Source organism: Molossus molossus, unplaced genomic scaffold (genome assembly GCF_014108415.1).
Source record: "Molossus molossus isolate mMolMol1 unplaced genomic scaffold, mMolMol1.p scaffold_m16_p_14, whole genome shotgun sequence".
In the NCBI taxonomy this organism is placed as follows: domain Eukaryota; kingdom Metazoa; phylum Chordata; class Mammalia; order Chiroptera; family Molossidae; genus Molossus; species Molossus molossus.
The window spans coordinates 19,580,557-19,607,182 of NW_023425349.1; the positions used below are offsets into that span (position 1 = coordinate 19,580,557).

Here is a 26,626-nt window from a genome sequence, read left to right on the forward strand (position 1 = left end):
AGACAGCGCAGAAAGTGGGGAGAGGACGGGGAAGGCGAATCAGAGGCGCGCAGAGAGGCGGGAGGGTGCAAGGTGACAGTGAGATGCGGGCAGGGAGGCGGAAGGGCAGAGATGGGGATCCTAGAGGGGTGTGGGGTCTTTCGAAGGGGTGCAGAGGGGACCTAGGAGCACTGTGAGGACGGTGACAGAGGGCACCGTGTGGAGGGAGGTGAAGGTGCGGAGGGCGCGCAGAGCGGGTGCTGGTGGAGCAGGGCAAGGAGGGAAGAGGAGGACAGGATGGTGGGGAGAGAGGGAGGAGTCCGAGGTGTGGCAGGAGGAGGGGCGTAGCCGTCTGGGATAAATAGCCCAAGAGAGCCTGGTCTGGCACTGGCAGAGGGTCTGCGCACCTCTCCCGAGCCGGCAGGGGGCTGCTGTTTCCATCCTGACCCGCTTCTCTAGGAGGCTGGTGAGTCCTGGGCCCTGAGGACGCTCTCCCAGCCGTCGGAGCGCGCTGGAGTTAAAAGTGGGACTCAGATTGAGGCTGCAACCTTGACCAGCGTCCCTAAGACCCTCTCGTCCCAGGTCACCACGGAGACCGCAGCTGTAGAGGTCTAGCTCTAAAGGCTGGCAGCGCTGGACTTTGCTACCACCCCAGCCCCAGAGATGGGGAGGAAGGGTGACCAGTTCATGCCTGTGGCCCAGTCCCCTCTCCACCTTCCAGAAATGGAAAATGCTGGGGGTCGAGAGCCAGAGCCTTTTGTTCTCCTCTTAGATGTGGCCAGTGACTCCTTAAGTGACTTTGGATGAGTTCCACTCCTCACTGGGCCTTCACCTCCCCTCCCACCTGCAAAGTGAGAGGGGTCCTTGGGTGGGTCTCCCTAAGATTCAAACAGAACAGCTTCCTTTTTTCTATCCTCACCCGAGGACATTTTTCCAATGTTTGTTCAGGTAGAGTGGGAGGAAGAGAGACGAACAGAGAGAGAGAAACATCCATGTGAGAGAGACACATCGAGTGGTCGAGTGGTTGCCACCAACACGAACCCAACCGGGGCCGGGAACAAACTGCAACAGTGGTAGGTGCCCTTAGCAGGAACTGAACCCGGGTCTCTCTGGTCTGTGGGCTGACACTCTAACGTCTGAGCAAAACCTGCCAAGGCAATGGTGCATGCGTGCCTGTGTGCCTCTGTGTGTCCGTGTGTCTTTTAATTCAAGTATGTCTAAGCAGTGAAAAGGAGCAATGGCTATAGAGTCTAGAAGTTTGGGTTCTAGTCCTGGCTATGCTGCTGACTCACTGTGATCTTAGGGAAGTGTCTGTTCCTCTCTGGCTTACTCTTCCCTGCTGAGCGGCCACAAGTTGTGGCAGATGATCTGCAAGGACCCTTGTGCCTTTGGCATGGCTAACAATAGGAATAGTAATTGTTTCCTTACCTTGACCTACAAAGCCCTGCCTGAACTGGCCCCTATCTACCCCAAATACCAGAATCCTTGCCCTCCCTCAGGACCTTTGCATTTGCTGTTTCCAGTGCCAGGAACACTTAACCACCTCTCTTTCCTGCAGAGTTGTTCTTTAGATCCTCCACTGAAACTTCCCTTGCCTAGGAGGTTCCCTGACAAATACTAGATTGGGTCCTTGGATTTGTAACCTCATGATTTATGCTGTATTCATTAAGCTTAAGTGTTTGTGTAGTTCTTTGTCTAATATATGCATACCCTATTATTCTAATATCTGTATATTCTGTATACAGTACTGTGTTATTTATTTATTTTTAAATTTTTCTTTCTTTTTTGATTTTAGAGAGAGACAGGAAAGGAGAGGGAGAGGGAAATAGAAACATCAATGAGGGAGAATATTGATGGGCCGCCTCCTGCATGCCCCCCACTGGGGATTTGGTCCACAAACTGGGCATGTGACCTGACTGGGATTCGAACTGGCAACCTCTAGGTGTGTGGGTCAACGCTCAACCACTGAGCCACACTGGTCAGGCTGTATACCCTATTATTTAATGCCTGTCAATGCCATGAAGGCTGGAACCTTGTCCTGTTCCCAGCACCTAGCTCATAACTGGTGTTCAGAAATTTGTTGTGCAGGGAAGAAATAATCTCATTTAATCCAACAATCTTGTGAGTTTGGGTCCTTGCATTCTTAAACATGAAGAGACAGGACTTCAGAGAGAGACACTCCCAGGGTCACACACTGAGTTGGCAGCATCAGAATTTGAACCCAGTCTGTATGACTCTAAAGCCTGAACTTTCACTGTACTTGCTCTTTCATTCCAGGATCTTCTGCTGTGAAACATTAACCAAGTGCCAGAAATTCTGACCCAGGAGGCCTGGAAAGAGACAACCATTAGGTTGTGGAGGTGTGTCTCGTCCAACTCGTTTCTTCTTGGCCCTTGGAACCTAAGGTAGACCTGGAGTAGACTTGGCCTCCTGCTGCGGATCCATGGCTCACCGGCTTCAGATACGGCTGCTGACATGGGACGTGAAGGACACACTGCTCAAGCTTCACCACTCCATGGGAGAGGAATATGCCTCCACAGCCCAGGCCCATGGGCTGGAGGCAGAGGCCCCAGTCCTGGAGCAAGCCTTCAGGCAGGTGTTCAGGGCTCAAAGCCGCAACGTCCCCAACTATGGCCTGAGCCATGGCCTCACCACCCGCCAGTGGTGGCAGGATGTGGTCCTGCAGACCTTCCACCTGGCGGGTGTTCGGGATGCCCAGGCTGTGGCCCCCATCGCTGACCAGCTGTACAAAAGCTTCATCAGCCCCGGCACCTGGCAGTTGTTGGAGGGAGCTCAGGACACCCTGCAGGAGTGCCGAAAACGAGGTCTGAGGCAGGCAGTGATCTCTAACTTTGACCACCGGCTAGAGGAAGTCCTGGTGGGTCTTGGGCTGCGGGAACATTTCGACTTTGTGCTGACCTCTGAGGCTAGTGGCTGGTGCAAGCCAGACCCTCGCATTTTCCACAAGGCCTTGCAGCTAGCTCATGTAGAACCGGCAGTGGTAGCCCATATTGGGGACAGTTACCACCATGATTATAAGGGGGCACGGGCTGTAGGCATGCACAGCTTTCTAGTGGTTGGTCCAGGGCCTTTGGACCCTGTGGTCAAAGATTCTGTACCCCAAGAACATATTCTCCCCTCACTGCCCCATCTCCTACCTGCCCTTGACCGCCTGGAGGCCTCGCTCACAGGGCTGTGAGTCTGGTGAGGGAAGTGGCTGGGCCCAACAAACACTGCAGACAGGGAGCCCTTTCCTTCCCAAGATCTGGCCTTTACCCCTCCCTGCAGCCTCCGTGATGCCTTCTGACTATAGAGCAGAGTGTGAGGCTTTCAGCCCTGCCCCACTAACCAGTCCTGGTCTGAGACGGTTCATTCATCACGCCTGGGTCCCCTTCGCACAATCCCCTCACCTCCAACAAGGTTCACTAAGGGCCCAACTAGCTTCCAAACCAGGTACTTTGAAACTTTGCTTTACCAGCAGGGCTTTTGATCTTATGTGGAACCCCAATATGCAAAATAGGAGAAAAGGAGAGACTGCTAGGGTTGAAGCAGAGGTTCTGGGGCCCCTCATTCAGGCCCTGAAGCCTCTGTAACTCTCCCCTCACCCCACAAAGCTTGAGGTCAGAGTTGAGTTGGAAAATCAGGGTGCTGCACCGCCCGTATGGCTCAGTGGATTGAATGTCGTCCCATGGACTGAGAGATCCCAGTTTGATTCCCGGTCAGGGCACTTGCCAGGGTTGCAGTCTCGATCCCCAGTACGCGGCATGCAGGAGGCAGCTGTTGGATGTTTCTCCTTTACATGGATGTTTTTATCTCTCTCTTACTTCCTCTCTCTCTCTCTAAAAAATCAATAAAAATCTATTAAACAGAAAATCGGTGTGCTACGTTGTGCTTAAGTTTATGTCTCCTATGACCACATAGTCTAAACAGGAGATTTTAGACAAGGAACAACATCATTGCAGTCATGAGAAGAAACTTGATTTTCCCTCCCCTGTGTTAGATACTCCAGTATCTAGTCCTTTATATGCATGTAGAACCCTCACAGCTATCTTTGGCCATAGGTAGTGTGACCTCCACTTTACAAGGGATTCAGAGGTAAAATAGCCTGCCTGAGGTCACAGCTAGAACATGAAGGAGCCAGAATTCCAATTTAGGCACGCCTGACTCCAAAGTCCATTGGCTTCACCACTAGGTTGCAAGTAGAGAGGGATCCATGTCACATGAGACATAGTGCATTGGAGCTCCTGGAAGAATAGGAACGTGTCCTAAAGGATGTCAGTCTTGAAAGACACCCCTGTCATAGGGGCTATTGTGGGGTAGGAAAGTGCAGGGAACAGGGACAAGTCCGAGGCGGCAGAGGTTTAAGTGTGGGGAGAATCACTGGAGATTGAAGAAGTAGGTTGGGTTTTTTAATTGCAAGTCTCTTCCTGCCTCTCCCTTCTTCACATATCCACTTGGTATTTACCTCAGGGCTCAAGCCAGTGCCAAGCACAGGGCACATCACAGATGAAAAGCACGTAGAGAGGAACATGCACATTATGTTCTGGTGCCAACAGCCAGGGAGAACTTCTAATCATCAGATAACAACAGATGAAATCAAACTGAGGAATGTTCTGTAAAACAACTGTCCTAGACTCACTAAAAATGTTTTAAAAAATGCCTAAGAACCCTGGAGAGTTTGGCTCAGCGGTTAGAGTGTCGGCCTGTGGTCTGGAGAGACCCGGGTTCGGTTCCCGCTAAGGGCAGTTACTTCAGCTACAGTTTGTACCCGGCCCTGGTTGGGTCGTGCGGGTGGCAACCTCTCGCTGTATCCCTTTCACATGGTGTTTCTCTCTTTCTCCCCCCCCCCCCCCACTCTATCTGAACAAAAAATGGAAAAATGTCCTCGGGTGAGGGAAAAAAAAATGAGTAAGAAACAAGTTCCAGCTTAAAAGACACCAGTTGGATCAGGAAAACAAACAACAATAACACCAAACACAGTTAAGAACTTTTTTGGCTCAGTTGGCAACACTTGAATATGGGCTATATATTAGATAATAGTATTAGATCAACATTAAATTTCTGAGCTTGATCATTATGTTGTGGTTATGTAAGAGAGTGTCTTTGTTCTTGGAGACGAATGCAGTTAGATCGTCGGTCCCTGGACCAAAAGGTCACGGGTTCGATTCTGATCAAGGGCACATACCTGGGTTGCAGGTTCAATGCCCTGCCCTGGCCGGGGTTGTGCGGGAGGCAACCATTCCATGTGTCTCTCTCACATCAATGTTTCTGTCTCTCCTGCTCCCTCTCTCCCTCCCTCCCTCCCTTCTACTCTCTCCTCTCCTCGGGTGAGGATTAACAAAACAAAATAAAAAGTAGACATATACAATCAGCCCTCATTTGTCATGGTTAATCAGTTTCAGACTCTACCAATATAAATGAATTTCCAGCAAGTAGGATTCTTTATTTATCAATTGAACATTTTCACAATTAGAGCATAGAAAACCTGTTTACGACCTTCTAAGTACATTTTTTAACATTATTAGAGCCCTCTGAACATGAAATAACACCCTTTAGTCACCATGACACTCGCATTACCCAATATATTAGAGAAAATAAGACATATTAGACGCTACAAATATCATATTATTATTGTGCATTTAATTACACACACACCGTTCTTACACACAACCACTAACCTATGAAAACAGTGCAACTTATTGGATGATGAAGTGATGAAGGTGAGAGACATACTGCACAGCAAAGAAGAGCAAGGTCCCTGCTCCTCTGCAGGCACGGCCTCAGAAGGAGAGTCTTCAGGTGGGGCAGTATCTTCAGCAGGTGCGTTGTCGTCTTCTTCCACTGAAGGAGCTCTAGGAGTAGGCAGTGGGTGTCTGGGTGCGAGGCTGAAGAACATTGTGATAGGCAGTTGCTGGCGCTGTCTTTTCATATGCGTGAGGAGGCTTCTGTAGGGTTCTATCGCCCCATCAAGCACATTCTGGAACCACAATACACGCATCATTTGTGGGTCCGGTTTGCCAACCATGTCCTGCTTTAACAGTTCTCGCGACTTGTGAGAGATGCTCAAGTGTAAGGCCAACTTCCTCCTCCTCACCCCCAGGAACCTCGGCTGCTCTTCCTCCTCCTGATTCTCAGACTTAGTCATCTCCACCAGATCCTCATCAGTTAAGGGATCCGAATATGTCTCCAGCAGCTCCTCCACGTCATCACGGGTCATATCCACGAAACCTTCTCCTCCCAGCGTCTGGGCTAGCCTAACTGCCTTATCCACTGCTGAGTTGCTTATATCCTCTGCAGTGAATCCTCTGTAGTCGTGGACAATTTCAGGCCACAACATCTTCCAGCTGGCCTTCACAGTCTTCCCCCCCCCCTTTTTTTCCCCTTTATTGATTTTAGAGAGAGAGGAAGGAAGAGGGAGAGAGAGAAACATCGTTGTGAGAGAGACACATCGAGTGGTTGCCACCGACACGACCCCAACTGGGGCCGGGGACTGCAACTGAGGTGCATGCCCTTAGCAGGAACTGAACCCGGGTCTCTCTGGTCCACGGGCCAATGCTCTAACCACTGAGCCAAACAGGCCATGGCCAGTCTCCGTCTTTATGTCCTTCAATGTGGCCTGGATGTTCTTCAGACAGGTCACGATGGTATACTGCTGTCAGTACTCCTTCAGCAAGAAGTTCTCCTCAAGGTCCACGCCTTCGACGAGGTGCTACAGGATGTTACATGTGTAGAGGGCCTTGAACACGCGAATAGCGCCTTGATCCATGGGCTGGATCAGCGAAGTGGTGTTGGAAGGAAGTAACGCGACCATCGTAGGATAGTCTTGCACATGACCTCCAGCATTGTCCATGAGGAGAAAGAAGGACATTAAACTCCAGTTCCTTCTCCGCGAGATACAGCTTGACTTGGGGGAGGACACGCTCGTGGACCCAGTCCGATGACAGCTGCTTCGTGATCCAGCCCTTGTCGTTGTGCTTCCAATGCACTGGCAGCAGGTTCTTGTTCTTATTCTTCAGGGCCCTCGGGTTCTTGGCCTGGTCAATAAGGGCAGGCTTGAGCAAAGCCCCTCAGCATTTCCGCACAGAACGATAGTCACGCGATCCTTATGCGCCTTGAAGCCACAGACCTTGGCCTCATCCTTGAAAATGAATGTCTGGGAAGGCATTCTTTTCCAGAACAGTCCTATTTTGTCCATATTGAACACCTGTTCTGGATGATACTCGCCCTCCTCAAGGATCTTCTGGAACGTGTTGTTCACGTAGTCCTCTGCTGCAGGCTGGTCAGCAGAGGCAGCTTCTCCATGGAGAATGACACTCTTCAGATTATACCTCTTCTGGAACTTCTCGAACCAACCCTTACTCACCGTGAAATCCATGAATGATGCAGAAGAGGGTCCTGGTTGAGGTTCGTCCGCCGTAAAGCGCTGATAGACCGGCCTCGCCTTCACCCAGATGACCAGCGAATCCAACGGAATGTTTTCCTTGTGGCTATCACTGATCCCAACGGCTAGGGCAGACTCCGTTTTCACTATGAACTTACTACGATTTGTCACGATGCACCTTGCTTCCTTGTTGAGAGGACAATCGCCGTTGCACGGATGTTCTTTCCATCTTTATGGATGGAGCGAACGGTAGACTCATTCAAGTCGTAATGGTGGGCAACCTCTAGTATTTTCTTGTCATCTTTGATCATATCCAAGAGTTTCACCTTCTCCTGGATGGTAAGCATCTTCCTCCGGCCCTTAGTTTCATCGTCAGAAGGCTTAGAAGAAGCAGCACGTTTAGGAGCCATCGTGGGGCTTAGATAAACGTTCTCAGAAATCGCAAACACTTAAAAGAGCAGAGATGCTTCCCATGCCTAGCGATGCAGAAGCGTGTATGAGAGAAACGAACTTGCATGAGGTTGAGCCAATCAGCGGCCAGGACAGGAGAGGCTAGGATAGCCACTCAGTGAACAGCACGCTCTGATTGGCTTGGTTTCACCACACCCGATTTTTTGGAAAGAATTATTGCCCACACACAAGGAGTGGTCCATCGGTTGCACCTGGTGTTGAAGGATTCCTAGGGTGCTCAAATACATAGGCCTACAGTCCATATGTACAGTAATTTTAATTTTAAATGTTATACAGGGTGTCTAATTGACTCAGACAACGGAGCGCTCGCTGTATCATTTTCACTGTCTCAATCAACTTTTTAACCTGTTAACCGAGCGGGACATATAAATACCTCAAACGTTGCATACAGTAAAAAGGGAATTCCCGGTTAAAAGGTTAACGAATATATTTGAAAAACCGCGATAGAGTGAAGCCGCGAAAGTGGAAGCATGAAGTGGCGAGGGACGACTGTATAGAACTCTACATATTTTCTCAAGTGAATGTGAAACGTTTACCTAAATTGATCATATTTTAGGACATGAAGCAAGTCTCCACAAACTTTGAACAATTGATATCATACACATTACAATGAATTAAGTTAGAAATTAGTAAAAAAAACGATGATAATTTAAAAAGTAAAGCCATACATTAGGATATTTAAAAACCTATTTCTAGTAACTCATAGTGAATAAACAAATCACAGTGGAAATTTAAAAATACTTATAACTACCCTGGCTAGTTTGGCTCCGTGGTTAGAAATTCAGCCTGTGGACCAAAGAGTCCCAGGTTTGATTCCAGCCAATGGCACATACCTCGGTTGTGGTTTGTTCCCAGCCCGGTTGGGATCATGCTGGTAGCGGTCAGTCAGCATGTCTCTCTCACACCGATGTATCTCTCTCTCTCTCTCTCCCCCTCCCACTCTGAAGATAAATGTAAAATATCCTTGGGTGAGGATTAAAAATAAAAATAATAATAAATAAAAATACTTGTAACTGAAAGAATACATGACATCAAATCTGTGGATTGTGCCTAGACCAATACCTAGAAGTACCTGCATGGTTTCAATACTCACGTGAGAAATAAGAAAAACTAAAATGATAGACTGTTCAACTCAGGAAGGTAAAAGAACACAGTATGTAAAAAAAAATTTTTTTATTATTTTTATTAAAGTTTTATTTTTTATCCTCACCCGGGATATTTTATTTTTGCATAAAGTTGGGGCAGAAGATACATGATAGAGAAATCTAAACACTCGATGTGAAGAACACTTTCGAAGTGTCAACAACGAGACAACCATGGCCGTGGACAAACTGCAACCGAATCCTGGCCCTTAGGTAGCCGAACCCGGTCACTCGCGTCCGCGGCGACTCTCTAACCGCTGGCCAATTGCCAGGGCCCAATCCCCAGTGTGGGGCATGCATGAGGTGGTCATGTTCTCTCTCATCGATGTTTCTCTCTCTCTCTCCCTCTTCCTTCTTCTCTCTCAAAATCAATTTTAAAACATGTTTTTTAAACCAAACAGACAGGAAAGATCTTCTGGTTATGACAGAAAAATGAATCAGTAGTTAAAGACACCACCGAGCTCAGATAGTTTTACAGAGGGTGTCACCAAACATTCAAGGCACATATAATTCCTGAGCTCCCCCTCGCTGTGTACCATGTTTCTGGAGAGTTTGCCATGCTGTGGCACGGAGCCCAGGCCGGGGCATTTGATCTCAAGGCTGCTGTACTGGAGGCCATGACCGCCTTCCGCAGAGCAGGTAAGCAGGCGGGCGGGGGTTTTGTCTACGACAGGGGTAAGATACCTGATGCATGGCTGTCATATGGATTAAATAAGATGATATGTGTAATCGGCACGTGCTTATCACTCCATAAATGGGAGCTGGTATTGTGGGTGTGGCACACAGTGTGGGAAAGAAACTTACAGCTTCTCTCTTTCCCGACTGTGCATTTTGTACATCGGCACACTGAAGTCCAGAAAGAGAACATGACTTCTCCACAGTCACGCAGTGTACAGAGAGAGCTAGAACTGACCAGAGCTGGGCTCAGGCCTACGTTGTGTCGCCCACTGACTGTGCCTCTTCCTAGTGGCCTTCTTCCTCCACTGGCCCTCATCTCCCAGGTGTGCCCAGAGCTGATGCCCTGCCCCTCCCCTGTTCCCTGTTTCTCTCCCACAAAGGTGCCGACATCATCATCACCTACTACACACCTCAGCTACTGCAGTGGCTGAAGGAGTGATGGACAGAGTGTGCACGACCCAAGAACTAGACCTTGACAAAGGTCCCGGGGCCTTGGAGAAGTGAAAACAAAAGTAGATGCTGCTTTTACAACTATGCCCTTGTGCCCTCTTCCTGCTCACATGCTGGCAGGTGCCCAGCAGTTCCAGATTGTTTCTGCCAGCTTGCCAAATCTTACCACTCTTAGCCACATCTTCATGGGCTCAGCCAAGCTTCTCCACTCTCCCCTGGGTCAGCTCCGAGGCTGCCTCTGCCTCCCCAGCTCCTTCCTCTGGTGTGGCTGCAGCTCGAGAGCTCCCAGGAGCACAGCTGGACCGTGGCTCCTCGGAAGTTCTGGGAAGCCTGAGGCTCTGGCAGCATTGCTGGGCGCTCGGATGAAGCCTAGATTGACATGTCCAGGTTCAAAGTTGAGATTTTCTACGATCCCACTGGAAGTCAGTTCCCACAAGGGCCAGTGGTTGCTGAGATCTGCCCTAATCTGAGCCATAAACCCAGAAAATAATGACTCGTTAACAAGCAGAAACCTTCCCTGGGGATCAAAATTCAGAAGCAAAGAGAAAGTTCCTGGTCGTGGAGATGCCACCATCGAAAAGGCTTTTTAGGACTTCCGGTCAAGATGGCGGCGTAGGTAAACGCGGTACCCCGCCCTCCCACAACCACATCAAAGTTACAATAAACTACAGAACAACAATCATTCAAAACCGCCTGAAATCAAGCTGAATGGAAGTCCTACAACTACAAAATTAAAGCAGCAGCCACATCCAGACTGGTAGGAGGGGCGGCGGCATGAGGGGCGGAGGGGCGGCGGCAGCAGCAGTGGCGGCAGAGGCACAAAGGGATGGTCCCACACCCACGTTTGGCGGATAAAAATCAGGAGGCTCCCGCAGCTGGGAAGGTCCTTCCTGAGGACTGAGGGGTCCCCGTTCCACACCAGGTGCCCCGCTCAGGGTTCCAGTGCCAGGAAGAGAAGTCCCCATAACTTCTGGCTGGAAAAACCAGCGGGAACTGAGGCTCAGGGAAGCTGACGCGGCTGGAGCCCCAGGCAGCTCCTTAAAGGGCCCGTGCACGGACTTATCGGACTCTCTCCCTCTAAGCTTGGAGGGGAGGCAGCTCCAGGGGCACCAGAGACATACAGGGAAGAACTGAGCTGTTTGGCACTGGAGCGAGGGCTGGAGAGGGGGTTTCTCTGGGACAAACATGCTGTAAGAGGCCTTTGTTCCTTTGGTGAGCCCTTCCCGGGGGCGGCAGACAGCCGCCATATCTTGGTCTCCAGCAACCTGGCTCACACTGGTAGCCCCGCCCTGGTGGTTCCCAGAGGCCCCGCCCCACCCAACTTTCAAGCCCACCCAAGCTGTTGCCACTTGCTTAACCATATGATTGGCCGGTCTTGGATCCTGCTTCAGGTTTTTCCTAAATTCTTTCAAACGAGCAGCATCTGGTCTCAGCGCGCCCCATACCTCTTATTAAGTAATACACTGAAACAAACACAGGGAGGCAGCCAAAATGAGGAGACAAAGAAACAGGTTCCAAATGAAAGAACAGAACAAAAACCCCAATAAAAGAACTAAGTGAAATGGAGATAAGCAACCTAACAGATACTGAGTTCAAAATTCTGTTTATAAGGATGCTCAATGAACTTATTTGAGAACTTCAGTGAACTTAGGGAGGGCCTCAAGAGCATAAAAAAGGACCAGGTAGAAATCATGGATACACAGTTAGAATTGAAGGAGGCATTAACTGAAATAAAGAATAATTTACACAGCTTCAACAATAGAGTACGTAAATCCAAGGAGCAAACCATCGATTTGGAATATAAGGAAGCAAAAAATGCCCAATCAGAACAGCAAAAAGAAAAAGGAATCCAAAAAAATGAGGATAGTGTAAGGAGCCTCTGGGACAACTTCAATCGTGCCAACATTCTCATCTTGGGGGTGCCAGATGGAGAAGAGCGAGAACAAGAACTCGAAAACCTGTTTGAAACAATAATGGCAGAAAACGTCCCTAACTTGGTGAAGGAAACAGACATACGAGTCCAGGAAGCACAGAGAGTCCCAAACAAGATGAACCCCAAGAGGTCCACACCAAGACACATCATCATCAAAATGCAAAAGGTTCAAGACAAAGAGAGAATCTTAAAAGCAGCAAGAGAAAGGCAGCTAGTTACCGACAAGGGAGTTCCCATTAGGCTGTCAGCTGATTTCTCAAAAGAAACTTTGCAGGCCAGAAGGGAGTGGCAAGAAATATTCAGAGTGATGGAAAGCAAGAACCTACAACCAAAATTACTCTATCCTGCAAAGCTGTCATTTAAAATCGATGGACATATAAAAACTTTCCCAGACAAGAAAAAGTTAAAGGAGTTCATCACTACCAAACTGTTATTATATGAAATGATGAAGGGTCTTTTTGAAGAAAAAGATAAAATGTATGAACAAACAAAATAGTAATGAATACATATCTATCAACAATGGAATCCACAAACAACATGAACAGGTAGAATAGAAACATTCTCATAGATACAGAGAACATTTTGTTGGTTGCCAGTTGGGAGGGGGGTTGGGAGAATGGGTGAAAAAGGTGAAGGGATTAAGAAGCACAAATTCATTGCTAGACTGACAAACCTCAAAGGGAAAGGGGTTGGGGGGGTGGGAAGAAATAAACCAACGAACTTATATGCATAACCAATGGACACAGACAATAGTGTGGGAAAAGCTGGGAGGGGGGCGGGAGTGGGGAGGAGGGGGGAAAATGTGGAACATCTGTAATACATTTTACATCCCACAATAAAGATTAAAAAAAATAAAAATAAAACTAAGGCTTTTTAGTAAAGAGATGTCTTTTTGAGAGTTGTGCTCTGTGCCCAGGCAAGGTGCTGGGAACTGAGGATCTAGACAGACAGACCTCAGCTTGTCTCTCTGTAAGGAAGCTCTACAAAGAGAATGGGAGAGACAAACAACAAGAAAACAGACAAATGAAGCAGTTACAAATTATAATGTGTGCCTTAAAAGAAAGAGGGTCTGAGACAGAATAACAGATGAGGGTGGGGCAGCTCCCTGAAGTCAAAGGAGGGTCCTTACAGAGAGTAGAGGGAAGCACACCAGAAGGCACCGGAGTGACACCAAGTGTGCAAGGATCCTGCAGTGAGGAGCTTGGCAGCACCGCGGGGTTCAGGGTGCAGGGGAGACCGGGTGACAGGACTGGAGATTAGAGAGGTAGATTGGCACCTTCTATGAAACTTGAGATGTATTTTGCATCTGATATAAAGACAGCTAAAGGCCAGGCCGGGGTGTGACTCAGTGGACTGAGTGCCATCCTATGTCTGAGAGGTCCCGGTTCTATTCCTGGTCCGGGTTGTGGGCTCGGTCCCTAGTAGGGAGCATGCAGGAAGCAGCCAATTGATGTTTCTCTTTCACATCTATGTTGCTCTCTCTCTCCCCATTCCTCTCTCTCTAAAAAGTCAATAGAAACATATTTTTAAAAAGACAACTGAAGGATCCTAACCAGGTATGTATGGTCCACTTTCCCACATTCTACTGGTATGGGGAAAATGGGGGGTTGTGAGAAAAAGAGCCTGGTTAGAAGGCTACTGCAGACCCCAGGGAGCAATGGTGGTGGCCCGCACCACAGTGGTAACAGTGGAGATAGGAGGAAGCAAATGTATTCAGGATACATTTTAGAGAAAGAACTAGCAGATTTGCCAATGCTTTAAATCCGGGGCGGGGGCGAGGGTCAGCTCTCAAGGGTGAGGCATCGGGAAGAAAGAAGGATGCCTCCATGGGTTTCAGGCTTGAGAAACTGGATACTGGTTTCAGTTTTCTGAAACCAACATGACGCAATGTTTCCCCTAGTGAAAGTTAAGGCCCAACTAAGGAGAGATGTTTGCAAGTCCACCTGCCTGTCTGCAAAGTGACAGGGCCTCCCAACTCCAGGCCCGTGGTACTTCAGTTTGGACTGTAAAGCAGTACCGCCCATTTTAAAATCTAGAATTATACACTCTGCAGCTCCTGCAGTCAGACCGGTCTGCTCCAACTCTAGGTAATGTCCCCCAGAGCTGTGGCCGCCTCACTAAAGACTTGATCTCAGCCTGTGGGTAGTGGCCAGCCAAACTCAGGGTTTGAAGAGTCACAAAGCTTCACCGTGCAGGGAGCCTGAGCCTGATTTACCCTCCTATGGATCTGATACACTCATTGGAGATGAGCCATCAATGGCTCAGTGCCTTAGGGGTTAGACCGCACCAGAACAATAGACCTTCTTAGCTTCTTGGCTTTCTGGCTCCTGGCTCCTGGCTCCTGGCTCCTGGCCCCTGGCCTCTGAGCTCATTTCTAGTTAAAATGATTGCTGTTAAAAAAAAAAGGTTCTTCAAGGCCATCGCAGACTCATCATCGCCAATCAAATACAGGGCCTGGCCCTGGCCAGTTCGGCTCTGCGGTTAGAGTGTCAGCCTGTGGACTGAAGGGTCTCAGGTTTGATCTCCTGCCCCAGTCATGCAGGAGGACACCAAGCGATGTGTCTCTCTCACATGGCCCTTTCTTTCCCTCCCTCCCTTCCACTCTCTAAAAATCAATGGAAAAGATACTTGGGTGAGGATTAACAAAAAAAGAAAAAGATATACAGGGCCTGGCCGTGTTCTAGGCACAGAAGACAGTAGACAGACACTGCCCTTTTGAACAAACAGTCACAGAAAGCACATAACTGTCCAGACCCCACGCCCACCTCCACACACACACAAGGGGCAACATTAAGTGGAATGGGTCTCCCTGGGAACCAGGGTCACCAGTGGCTATGAAGGCAGTCACCAGGAACAGACCTGGGTTGAAAGATCAGAAAATGCTTCCCTGAGGGACTGACATTTAAGCCTAGTCTGAAGGGTGAACTACTGTGGGTGGTGGCAGGAACCGCACCCGGTGTTAGACCGGTGGGTTCAGCAACCTTGGTACTTCAGTTGTGGCTAAGAAAGATTTCAGAGCCAAGACTCAGACTAAAAGAGAATGTTTATTTATAAAATCACAGAGAGGGAAGAAGTAATTTGTAGAAACAATGGGCTTTGGAAACAAGTTATAGAGGCAAAGGAAGGGCCCTTGGAACTTAGAAATGAGGAAGGCAAAGATGATATGCTTGGGTGGGGCATGGTCCCATTTTAAAGGTGGAGATTTTAGGGAAGGTCCCAGGGGAAGATCTCTAGACTATTCAGCAGCTTTCAGGTGTGTCCTTTCAGCATCAGGGTCTCCAGTGATTGACTGGTCAGCACCAGGGCAGGGGATCACTATTCAATGCAGCTGACCCTGTGGGGACACAAGTTCTCCCTCATGGCACAGAAGGCTGACGAAGTCTCAGAGCTTTTGTACCAGGGGTTCCCTTTGCCTGGAAATGATTTTCCCCGAAATCTGTATGGCTATCTCCTGTTCTTGCTAAGATCTTGGCTTAAGTGTCAGTTCCTCAAGGCAACCTCTCCTGACACCCAAAGTCATTCCCCAGTCTCCCTGGTTTAGTCAGGATTCAAGTTCAGTGGCTATAACAAAAGCCAAACTAATGATAGCTTAAGAGGGAAGCTTTCTGAGCAGTCCAGAGCTGTGTCAGCACGTGGTGTGGGAGGCCTTGGCTCCTGCCTCGTCTGTCATCCTCAACACGTCTCCCCTTCTAGCCCATGGTCAAAGATGGTGGGTCCAGTTCCCCCATCAGGTCCTCTCCAGCCACCAGGAAGAAGAGAAGGGCAAGTGAAGGGCATGGTGCCTCTTTATGGACACATCACTTCCGTGCACATGTCCTTGTCTGCACTTGGTCATGTGGCCACACCCAGTGAAGGAAGTGAAACTGAAAAACAGAGGCAGTCAGGCGCTCAGCTAAAACTCGGGGGTTCAACACTAAGGAAGGTGGAGAGAATGGTTATTGGGGCCAATGGCCATTCCCATCACAGAGTGTTTTGAAATCACAGAAAAAGTGGTCAGAATAGCAAAGTAAAGAGGCCTTTAGAATGGGAAACAAACCCAGAGAGGGGATTCATCCAAATACACACAAGCCAGGGACAGACCACTGCTGGGATTCAGGTCTCCTATCTCCAAGCCCAGTGCTCAACACAGGGGAAGGGGTTGCAAAGGAATGGGGTGAGGGAGGGACTTTAGCTTTTTATGTATTATCTTTGCTAAAACTTCATTTTTATACCACCTGTGATATGTATCTACCAAGGATATATTCATGTATTATTTGTATAAATAAATAAAAACTTGGCCGATAACATCTATGAAAAGGTGTTATATTCATTATTCAACAGAGAAATTCAAATTAAAACCACAATGAGACCCTGGCTGGTTTGGCTCAGCGGTTTGAGCATCTGTCCAAGGACTGAAGGGTCTCAGGGGATGCCTCGTCAGGGGCACATACCTGGCTTGCAGGTTTGATCCCCACCCTGGTTGGTGTCGTGCTGGAGTCAACCAAGCAATGTGTCTCTCTCACATGATGTTTCTCTCTCTCTTTCTCCGTCCCTCTCTTCTACTCTACAAAATTAATGCAAAAATATCCTCGCCTGAGGATTAACAACAACAAAAACTCACAGTGAGATGGCACCATATATCCATCAAAATGTCGAAAACTGTTGAGAACATAGAGCAACTGGAATCCTCAGATATTACTGCTACAACCACTTCAGAAAGCTGGCCCCATCTACTGAAGCTGAACATATCCTTACTGTCTAGTGATTTCACATCTAGGAATTTGCCCAACAGAAATGTGTCCATATGTCCGCTATGAGACATGTTTGAGAATGTTCATAGCAACATTTTCTAATATTTGTAGTAACCGAAAACATGTGCTAACCCAAATGTCTACCAACAGTAAAATGTAGTATAGACATACAATGGAATATTACACATATGAGAACGAATGACCTACACACAGCAACATGAATGAATCTTACAAATAAAATTTTGAACAAAGAAGACAAGAGAGTGCATGTTGTATTATTCCATTTGTATACAGTTCAAAAACAAGTAAATATGCAATTATATGTCACGATAGTGGTTATCCTTTGGAGGGGTAAGAGACTGAAAAAGGACAGGGGCTGCAGGGTTCTAGGGATGTTCTTTTTCTTGGTCTGGGTGCTTTTTGAATAGATATGTTCAATTCGTAAAAATTTGAGAACATGTACATTTCTTTTGTCCCTTCTCTATGCATGATATATTTTATGTGTGGTACGTGCCCCAAGCGGAAACCGAACCTGGGACTCTCTGGTCCGCAGGCCAATGCTCAACCGTTGAGCGAAACTTGCCCGGGTTATGCATGATATATTTTAATAAAATTAACTTTAAAAAATAAGTAGATTGCCTGGCCGGTTTGGCTCAGCAGTTAGAGCGTCGGCCCGTGGTCCAGAGAGACCCGGGTTCGGTTCCCGCTAAGGGCACGTACCTCGGTTGCAGTTTGTCTCCGGCCCTGGTTGGGTCGTGTGGGTGGTGGCCACTCAATGTGTCCCTTTCATGTCGATGTATCTCTTTCTCTCTCCTCCTCTCTCTTCCTCCCACTTCTTTCCAAAAAAAAAGAGGAAAAATGTCCTGGGGTGAAAATTAAAAAAAGTAGATGAAAATTTTAAAGACAAAGGTGTTTTGTGTGCCAGCCTGAGTTAACTTAGTGATTTCAATGTGAGAATCTCAAGGAAAGAGCCCTCACGTAAAATACTTGTTTTCTCAAAGAGAAATAACCAGCATCCAATGTAGTGGCATGACAGGTGTCTTCAGGAGCTATCACCAGGCCAAAACGCACAGGACAGATCAAGGGATGAAAACCTCTGAGGATTTCTGTCATCTGACTTAGGGAGGACACTACACCCATTAAGTGTACCCATTTTTTTTCATCCTCACCCGAGGACATTTTTCCTTTTTTGGGGGGGGAAAGAAGTGTGAGGAAGAGAGAGGAGGAGAGAGAAAGAGAAACATCGACATGAAAGGGACACGTCAAGTGGCCGCCACCCACACGACCCAACCAGGGCCGAAGACAAACTGCAACTGAGGTACATGTCCTTAGCGGGAACCGAACTCAAGTCCCTCTGGATCGCAGCCCGACGCTCTAACCGCTGAGCCAAACTGGCCAGGGCTAAGTGTACCCATTTTTGAACTGGCAAACCAGATGCCTGTTTCAGAACAGCAGGCTTGTGTTTTATTGGCTTTCCTGGGACACCCAGGTCTCCTTTTTTCTCTGCTGAAAAGGTTAAGAAAAAGGCAGAACCTTAGAGGACAGTTAAATAAACAACATTTCAGGGCCACAATTCCAAGGGGCACATTCACAGGGGTTATAATGGAAATGCCCCCCTCATATAATGGGTGCCCTGGGCTGAAATAGTTATGTAACTGAAGAAAAGTCTTACTGCCTCAAAAGACTCAATGATCTCAAGAGAAAAGAATCATCTACTTCTCAAAAGCTTTTCCATGTGTTCTCATTTGATCCTGATGTAAACACGTTCTCTTTATATATGGAGAAACAGGTTCCATGGGCAAAGTTAAATTATCTTGGAAATGAACTTATGAGCTAACCTGAATTTCAGTTGCAAGTTTGTCCAGTCCCTCCATTTTGCATATTATAAGGTTGAGGCCCAGAGAGAAAAATAATTTAATGGAGTGCACACAGGGTCAGGCGGCAGAGCTGGGAGCAGAACCTAAGGGGATGGGTCTCAGGTGATCCTGAGAAGTAGACAATCTCAGACAGTGTTGCTTCTGTGAAATCCCATCACCCTTCCTACTCCCACTTCTGGGAATCATGCTTGTGACACCTCAGTTTTGCTGGCGAGTCCCCGGTCAGGTTCCAGTGGGGCCCAGGGTCTGTGAGTCTGTACTGTGTATTCCCTCCTGGGCCTGAGCCCAGTGCTGGTGAGGCGGTTCAGAATGAAGTGAACCTCAGACCACTTGGCATACAGGAGGCATTATTGTTGGAAGGAAAGAAGGAAGGAAGGAAGGAAGGAAGGAAGGAAGGAAGGAAGGAAGGAAAGAAGGAAGGGAGGAAGGCGAAGTGAGGGAGGGAGGAAGGGGTGAGGGAGGAAGGGAGGGAGAGAGAGAAAGAAAAAATGAAAGAAAGAAAGAAAGAAAGAAAGAAAGAAAGAAAGAGAAAGAAAGAAAGAAAGAAAAGAAAAGAAAGAAAGAAAAAGAAAGAAAGAAAGAAAGAAAGAAAGAAAGAAAGAAAGAAAGAAAGAAAGAAAGAAAAAAAAGAGGGGTGGAGGAGAGACAGGAAAAAAGAAAATTATATGCACATTTGTGTGCTCCTAGAAAAATGTCGAGAAGACTTGACTAGGAGCAGTAAATACACAGTACAATATACAGATGATGTATTGTCAAATTGTATACCTGAACTCTATGTAATTTTATTAACCAGTGTCGCCCCAATACATTCAATAAATATATAAACAAGAGAAAAATGTCTGGTAGCATAATAACCAAAACTGCCACTGAAGCAACCCCTGCGGAGTGAGGGGCAGGCGGGCTCACCTTTTTCTCCCAGTCCCCAAGGCCACTTCCCTTGTTCAGAAAGCAGGTTGGGGTCCCAGTACCTTTGCACTTGCCAGTTCCTTCCTTACATATCCATTATTTATTTATTAATTTCATTTTTTAATCCTCACCCAAGGATATTTTTCCATTTATCTTCGGGGGGGGGGGCATCGATGTGAGAGAGCCACATTAATCAGCTGCCACCTTCACAACCCCAACCAGGATCTGCCATCCTCATCACCCCAACCTGGGCCGGGTTGGAACCAAGGAAGGTATGTGCCTTTGGCCGGAATCGAACCCGGGTCCGTGGGCTGATGCTCTAACTGCTGGGCCAAACCGGCCAGGGCTGCTTACATGTACTTTAATCTTCACCTGGTTGCCATTCAGGTCTTTGCTCCTCCCCTAACCATCTCATCCAAGTAAATCTTGTTTATTTACTTGATTTTTGTCTTCCCCACCCTTGTTTCATGAAAACAGGAACTCCTGTTTCCACTGTATCCTCAGTGAAGGACAGGGTCAGACATAGAACAGCAGGTAGATGCTCAACGAGTACATACTTAGTGAATTAAGTTGGGCTTTCCACTTTTTACACTTTGCATTTTTAAACATTTTAAAATATGTTTTTATTGATATTTTTTACAGAGAGGGAGAGAGATGGAAATGGATATAAGAGAGATACATCGATTGGCTGCCTCCTGCACGCCCCCTACTGGGGATGGGTCCGGCAACTAAGGCAGGTGCCCTGACAGGGAATCCAACTGGGACCTCTGTCCCTGGGGCGATGCTCAATCCACTGAACCACACCTGCCGGGCACGTATTTTTAAACATTTTTAAGAGGAACAGAATATTTTTTTCCCCCTTTCATCCAAAAAAAATAAAACACAAAAGCAGCTCGGTTACTGCAAAGGGCTCTATCAGCAAACTGTCGAATTACGTAAGTTTCCAACTGAAAGCAATTTCCTCCTGGTGCTGACTGGGGACTCAGTCAATAGGGGAGCATTGCCTTGCCCAAGTCCAGGTGGCGGCACTCAGCAAGCCTGGCCGGGCCCAAATCCCCCTCTTCCCTGGGAGTCAGCCCGATCCCCTCCCAGAGTGTTCCGACCCAGGGGAGGCGGAGGGACTGGGAGGGAAAGGGACTGCGGAGACAGCGCAGAAAGTGGGGAGAGGACGGGGAAGGCGAAGCAGGGGCGCGCAGAGAGACGGGAGGGTGCAAGGTGACAGTGAGATGCGGGCAGGGAGGCGGAAGGGCATGAGATGGGGATCCTAGAGGGGGTGTGGGGTCTCTCGAAGGGGTGCAGAGGGGACCTAGGAGCACTGTGAGGACGGTGACAGAGGGCACCGTGTGGAAGGAGGTGAAGGTGCGGAGGGTGCGCAGAGAGGGTGAGGCGGCAGGAGGAGGGGCGAAGGGGAGGAGCCGGAGGTGGGGCAGGAGGAGGGGCGAAGGGGAGGAGCCGGAGGTGGGGCAGGAGGAGGGGCGAAGCCGGCTGGTGTCCCGAGCAGAGGAGAGGAGGGTCTGGCACTGGCAGAGGGTCTGCGCACCTCTCCCGAGCCGGCAGGGGGCTGTTGTTTCCATCCTGACCCGCTTCTCTACGAGGCTGGTGAGTCCTGGGCCCCGAGGACGCTCTCCCAGCCATCGGAGCGCGCTGGAGCTGAAAATGCGGCCCAGATTGCAGGCCGCAACCGTGACCAGCGTCCCTAAGACCCTCCCGCCCCAGGTCACCACGCAGACCGCAGCTGTAGAGGTCTCGCTCTAACGGCTGGCTGGCGTAGCTGGACTTCACTACCACCCAGCCCCAGAGATGGGGAAGAAGGGTGAGCAGTACATGCCTGTGGCCCAGTCCCCCCTCCGCCTTCCAGAAATGGAAAATGCTGGGGGTCGAGAGCCAGAGCCTTTTGTTCTCTTAGCTGTTGCCAGTGGCTCCCTAAGTGACTTTGGGCGAGTTCCGCTCCTCACTGGGCCTTCCTCTCCCCACCCACAAAGTGAGAGGGCTCTTTGGGTGGGTCTCCCTAAGTTTCGAACAGACTTCAATTCATTTCCTTGACCAACTTCCTTTAAGACATGTCCCAGATTCACCAGCCATATCCCTGCCAGGGCAAACAAGTGGCTGCACTCTGACCTCTCAGGTTTCATCAGGAAACCTGAATCAACTCTGTCTGGGGGGAAGAAACTGCATCCAGTCTGTGGACAATAGGCTGAGGAATTTGGTTCCTGTGCATTGAGGCACTAATTCTTTCACTGCTGGCCACCCAAGCAGATGTCATTACCTCCATTAAAGATGAAGCAGGGGCTCAGAGGGGCTTCACAACAGGTAGGACCAGGCTGCTCTGTTCTGCTTTTTGTCCTATGCTGTACAGATTTTCCAAAAAGATATATATTTTTTAAACTTGTTTATTGTTGAATGTATTACACATGTCCCTCTTCCCCCCCAACCTTGACCTCCCTTCTCCCCAATCCCACCCCCTTCCTGCTTTCCCCACATTATTGTTTGTCCATTGGTTATGCATATATGCATATAAGTTCTTTGGTTTCTGTCTTCCCGTCCCACCTCCCCCCTTCCCTTTGAAGTTCATCAGTCTAACAGCCAATTTGTACTTCCTAATCCCTTCATCTTTTTCACCCAACTCGCCTCCCCTCTGGCAACCAACAAAAAGTTCTCTGTATCTATGAGTCTGTTTCTGTTCTGCTTGCTCATTTTGTTTGTAGATTCGATTGTTGATAGATGTGTATTTATTCCCATTTTATTGTTCATGTTTTTTTATCTTCTTCTTCAAGAAGACCCTTCAACATTTCATATAATACTGGTTTGGTGGTGGTGAACTCCTTTAGCTTTTTCTTGTCTGGGAAACTCTTTATATTGTCATCAATTCTAACCGATAGCTTTGTAGGATAGAGTAATCTTGGTTGTAACTCCTTGCTTTTCATCACTTTAAATATTTCTTGCCACTCCCTCCTGGCCTGCAAATTTTCTTTTGAGAAATCAGCTGACAGTCTTATGGGAGCTCCATTATAAGTAACTAACTGCTTTTCTCTTGCTGCTTTTAAGATTCTCTCTTTGTCTTTAACCTTTTGCATTTTGATGATGATGTGTCTTGGTGTGGACCTCTTTGGGTTCATCTTGTTTGGAACTCTCTGTGCTTACTGGACTTGTATGTCTGTTTCCTTCACCAAGTTAGGGAAGTTTTCTGCCATTATTGTTTCAAATAGGGTTTTGATTTCTTTTTTTTTTTTTTTTTTAAATCTATTTGCCATCTTAGCTTAACTTTTATTTATTTATTTATTTATTTATTTATTTATTTATTTATTTCCTCACCGGAGGACATTTTTCCATTTTTTGTTCAGGTAGAGTGGAAGGGAGAGAGAGGAACAGCGAGAGAGAGAGAGAGAGAAACATCGATGTGAAAGGAACACATCGAGTGGCTGCCACCCACACAACCGACTAGGGCCGGGGACAAACTGCAACCGAGGTACGCGCCCTTAGTGGGAACCGAACCCGGGTCTCTCAGGACCGCAGGCCGATGCTCTAACCGCTGAGCCAAACCGGCCAGGGCGGGTTTTGATTTCTTGTTCTCTCTCTTCTCTTTATGGCATCCCCAAGATGTGACTGTTGGCATGCTTGAAGTTGCCCCAGAGGCTCCTTACACTATCCTCATTTTTTTCTTGGATTCTTTTTTCTTTTTGCTGTTCCGATTGGGTGTTTTTTCCTTCCTTATGTTCCTACTCAATAGTTTGCTTCTTGGCTTTACCTACTCTACTATTGAATCTGTGTATTCTTTATTTCAGTTAGTGCTTCCATTTCTGACTGGTTCTTTTTTATGCTCTTGAGGCCCTCACTAAGTTCATTGAGCATCCTTATAAGCAGTGTTTTGAATTCTGCATCTGTTAGGTTCAATAGTGTAATGGTTAGCACTCTGGACTCTGAACTCTGCATCTGTTAGATTGCTATTTCTGTTCATTTAGTTCTTTTCCTGGAGTGTTGTTCTGTTCTTTCATTTGGGACATGTTTCTTTGTCTCCTCATTTTGGCTGCCTCCCTGTGTTTGTTTTTGTGTATTAGGTAGAGTTGCTATGTCTCCTAGGCTTCCTAGGGTGGCCTATTGTAGTAGCTGTCCTGTAGAATCTAGTGGCACAGCCTCCCTGATCACCCATCTGGGCCCTCAAGGTGCAGCCCTCGTGTAGACTTTATACCCTTCTGTTGTAATTGAGTCTTGATAGCTGTTGGCACCTCAATGAGACAGTTTTACTCAGGCTGTACAGCTGCAAGTGTTGTGGCACGACAGAGTCAAAGAAAGGCCACTAGAGAATTGAAGTCCAAATAAGAGCTGTTTATTAGCCGGGTGGTGTCTGATTCTGAACACCCCTGTGACAGTCTTTGGAATCAGACCCAATATGCTTTATTACATGCCTTTTATACCTTACAGAAAATAGGATCTTCTTAATATAATGCCCAAGGCCACAGCAATGCTGTATAGAATTAGTTTGCCTTACGGATAAACGGAACACCCGTGTATTTCAAGGAACATTGGGTCACACTTAGCCGAGCTGCACAAATACAATGCAAGCCTGATTCCTTGAGACTGTGGGGAAGGTCGAGTCTCTGACTCAAGACTCAAGTCTCTGACTCCGTGGATTCTGTCAGACACATAGCTGGCTCCCAACAGTTTCTTGGTTCAGGGAGTATTCCAGTTTACTGAGGTTATTTTTACTAAACAGGTTCAGCCAGAGGGCACACAGTGACTTTCCCAATCATCAGTTATGGAGCAGCACAATAATTTACCAATCATCAATTATGGGGTTATAAACATGCCAACACAGTGGGGTTATAAACATGTCAGCACACAAGGGCTGGCTGTGCCAACTGACCACTGACCTGTGACTACTTTGGATGATTAGCTATGCCCACCACACAGAACAAGACTTACGTCAGCAGGGCTCTGGTCCATTCCTTGAGTGTGTCGCTTGTGGAGGTGGTTGGGTGGTGGTACTTTGATGAGGTCTGAAGCTGTCCACTAGGTGTCCTGGCTCTGGGGCAAGGTCAGCCACTGCCTGTGTTCTACCCAGGGCCACGAGGCATGAGCTACAAAGCAATCTGCCGATGGTGGCTTCTTGTGCTGGGCTTAGAGGTGCCCAGGCAAAGCCAAGCTGTGAACCAAGGCTGGCTACTCCTAATGCCAGGCCTGGGGCACTTAGTGTGAGTTATGGGGCTCACTGTGGCCACATGCTGCTTGTTTGAGAGGATTTAGGATAATCTGAAGCAGGAGCCAAAACAGGCCAATCTTGGGTGGGCCTGAAAGTTGGGTGGGGCAGGGCCTCAGGGAATCACCAGGGCGGGGCAACCAGTGTGAGCCAGGTTGCTGGAGTCCCAGATATGGCAGCTGTCAGCCGACCTCGTGGGGGAAGGGCTCACAAAGGAAAAACGGCCTCTGCCACCACCTCTGTTCAGGGGAAAGCTGCCGCTCCAGTCCTCACCCTGATGCCATGAGGAGACACAGCTTCAGAAAGAGACACTCCCCGGGTCACACACAGAGTTGGCAGCATCAGAATTTGAACCCAGTCTGTATGACTCTAAAGCCTGAACTTTCACTGTACTTGCTCTTTCATTCCAGGATCTTCTGCTGTGAAACATTAACCAAGTGCCAGAAATTCTGACCCAGGAGGCCTGGAAAGAGACAACCATTAGGTTGTGGAGGTGTGTCTCGTCCAACTCGTTTCTTCTTGGCCCTTGGAACCTAAGGTAGACCTGGAGTAGACTCGGCCTCCTGCTGCGGATCCATGGCTCACCGGCTTCAGATACGGCTGCTGACATGGGACGTGAAGGACACACTGATCAGGCTCCGCCACCCCGTGGGAGAGGAATATGCCTCCACAGCCCAGGCCCATGGGCTGGAGGCAGAGGCCCCAGTCCTGGAGCAAGCCTTCAGGCAGGCGTTCAGGGCTCAAAGCCGCAGCTTCCCCAACTATGGCCTGAGCCATGGCCTCACCTCCCGCCAGTGGTGGCAGGATGTGGTCCTGCAGACCTTCCACCTGGCGGGTGTTCAGGATGCCCAGGCTGTGGCCCCCATCGCTGACCAGCTGTACAAAGACTTCAGCAACCCCGGCACCTGGCAGGCGTTGGAGGGAGCTCAGGACACCCTGCAGGAGTGCCGAAAACGAGGTCTGAGGCAGGCAGTGATCTCTAACTTTGACCACCGGCTAGAGGACATCCTGGTGGGTCTTGGTCTGCGGGAACATTTCGACTTTGTGCTGACCTCTGAGGCTAGTGGCTGGTGCAAGCCAGACCCTCGCATTTTCCACAAGGCCTTGCAGCTAGCTCATGTAGAACCGGCAGTGGTAGCCCATATCGGGGACAGTTACCACCATGATTATAAGGGGGCACGGGCTGTAGGCATGCACAGCTTTCTAGTGGTTGGCCCAGGGCCTTTGGACCCTGTGGTCAAAGATTCTGTACCCCAAGAACATATTCTCCCCTCACTGCCCCATCTCCTACCTGCCCTTGACCGCCTGGAGGCCTCGCCCACAGGGCTGTGAGTCTGGTGAGGGAAGTGGCTGGGCCCAACAAACACTGCAGACAGGGAGCCCTTTCCTTCCCAAGATCTGGCCTTAACTCCTCCCTGCAGCCTCCGTGATGCCTTCTGACTATAAAGCAGAGTGTGAGGCTTTCAGCCCTGCCCCACTAACCAGTCCTGGTCTGAGACGGTTCATTCATCATGCCTGGGTCCCTTTTGCACAATCCCCTCACCTCCAACAAGGTTCACTAAGGGCCCAACTAGCTTCCAAACCAGGCACTTTGAAACTTCGCTTTACCAGCAGGGCTTTTGATATTATGTGGAACCCCAATATGCAAAATAGGAAAAAAGGAGAGACTGCTAGGGTTGAAGCAGAGGTTCTGGGGCCCCTCATTCAGGCCCCGAAGCCTCTGTAACTCTCCCCTCACCCCACAAAGCTTGAGGTCAGAGTTGAGTTGGAAAATCGGGGCGCTGCCCTGCTGATGTGGTTCAGTGGATTGAGCCTTGTCCCATGGACTGGGAGGTCCTGCTTCAATTCCCAGTCAGGGCACATACCAAGGTTGTAGGCTCGATCC

The 26,626-nt window shown here is 48.5% G+C and overlaps 2 protein-coding genes across 5 annotated transcripts; both read left to right on the forward strand.

Moving 5' to 3' along the window:
* Positions 1-2,269: 2,269 nt before the first annotated feature.
* LOC118629775 (haloacid dehalogenase-like hydrolase domain-containing protein 3) lies at positions 2,270-3,614 on the forward strand. The gene has a single exon (XM_036261410.1). The coding sequence runs from the start codon at positions 2,423-2,425 to the stop codon at positions 3,176-3,178; it is 756 nt and encodes a 251-aa protein (XP_036117303.1). The 5' UTR covers positions 2,270-2,422; the 3' UTR covers positions 3,179-3,614.
* LOC118629774 (haloacid dehalogenase-like hydrolase domain-containing protein 3) lies at positions 2,752-26,626 on the forward strand. Of its 4 annotated transcripts, none has more exons than XM_036261407.1 (2): positions 2,752-2,857; positions 25,152-26,626. In XM_036261407.1, the coding sequence occupies exon 2, from the start codon at positions 25,318-25,320 to the stop codon at positions 26,071-26,073; it is 756 nt and encodes a 251-aa protein (XP_036117300.1). In that variant the 5' UTR covers positions 2,752-2,857; positions 25,152-25,317; the 3' UTR covers positions 26,074-26,626. The 4 variants fall into 4 exon arrangements, with proteins under 4 accessions (XP_036117300.1, XP_036117298.1, XP_036117302.1 ...); XM_036261405.1 differs by lacking the exon at positions 2,752-2,857 and adding an exon at positions 21,028-21,146; XM_036261409.1 differs by lacking the exon at positions 2,752-2,857 and adding an exon at positions 21,159-21,360.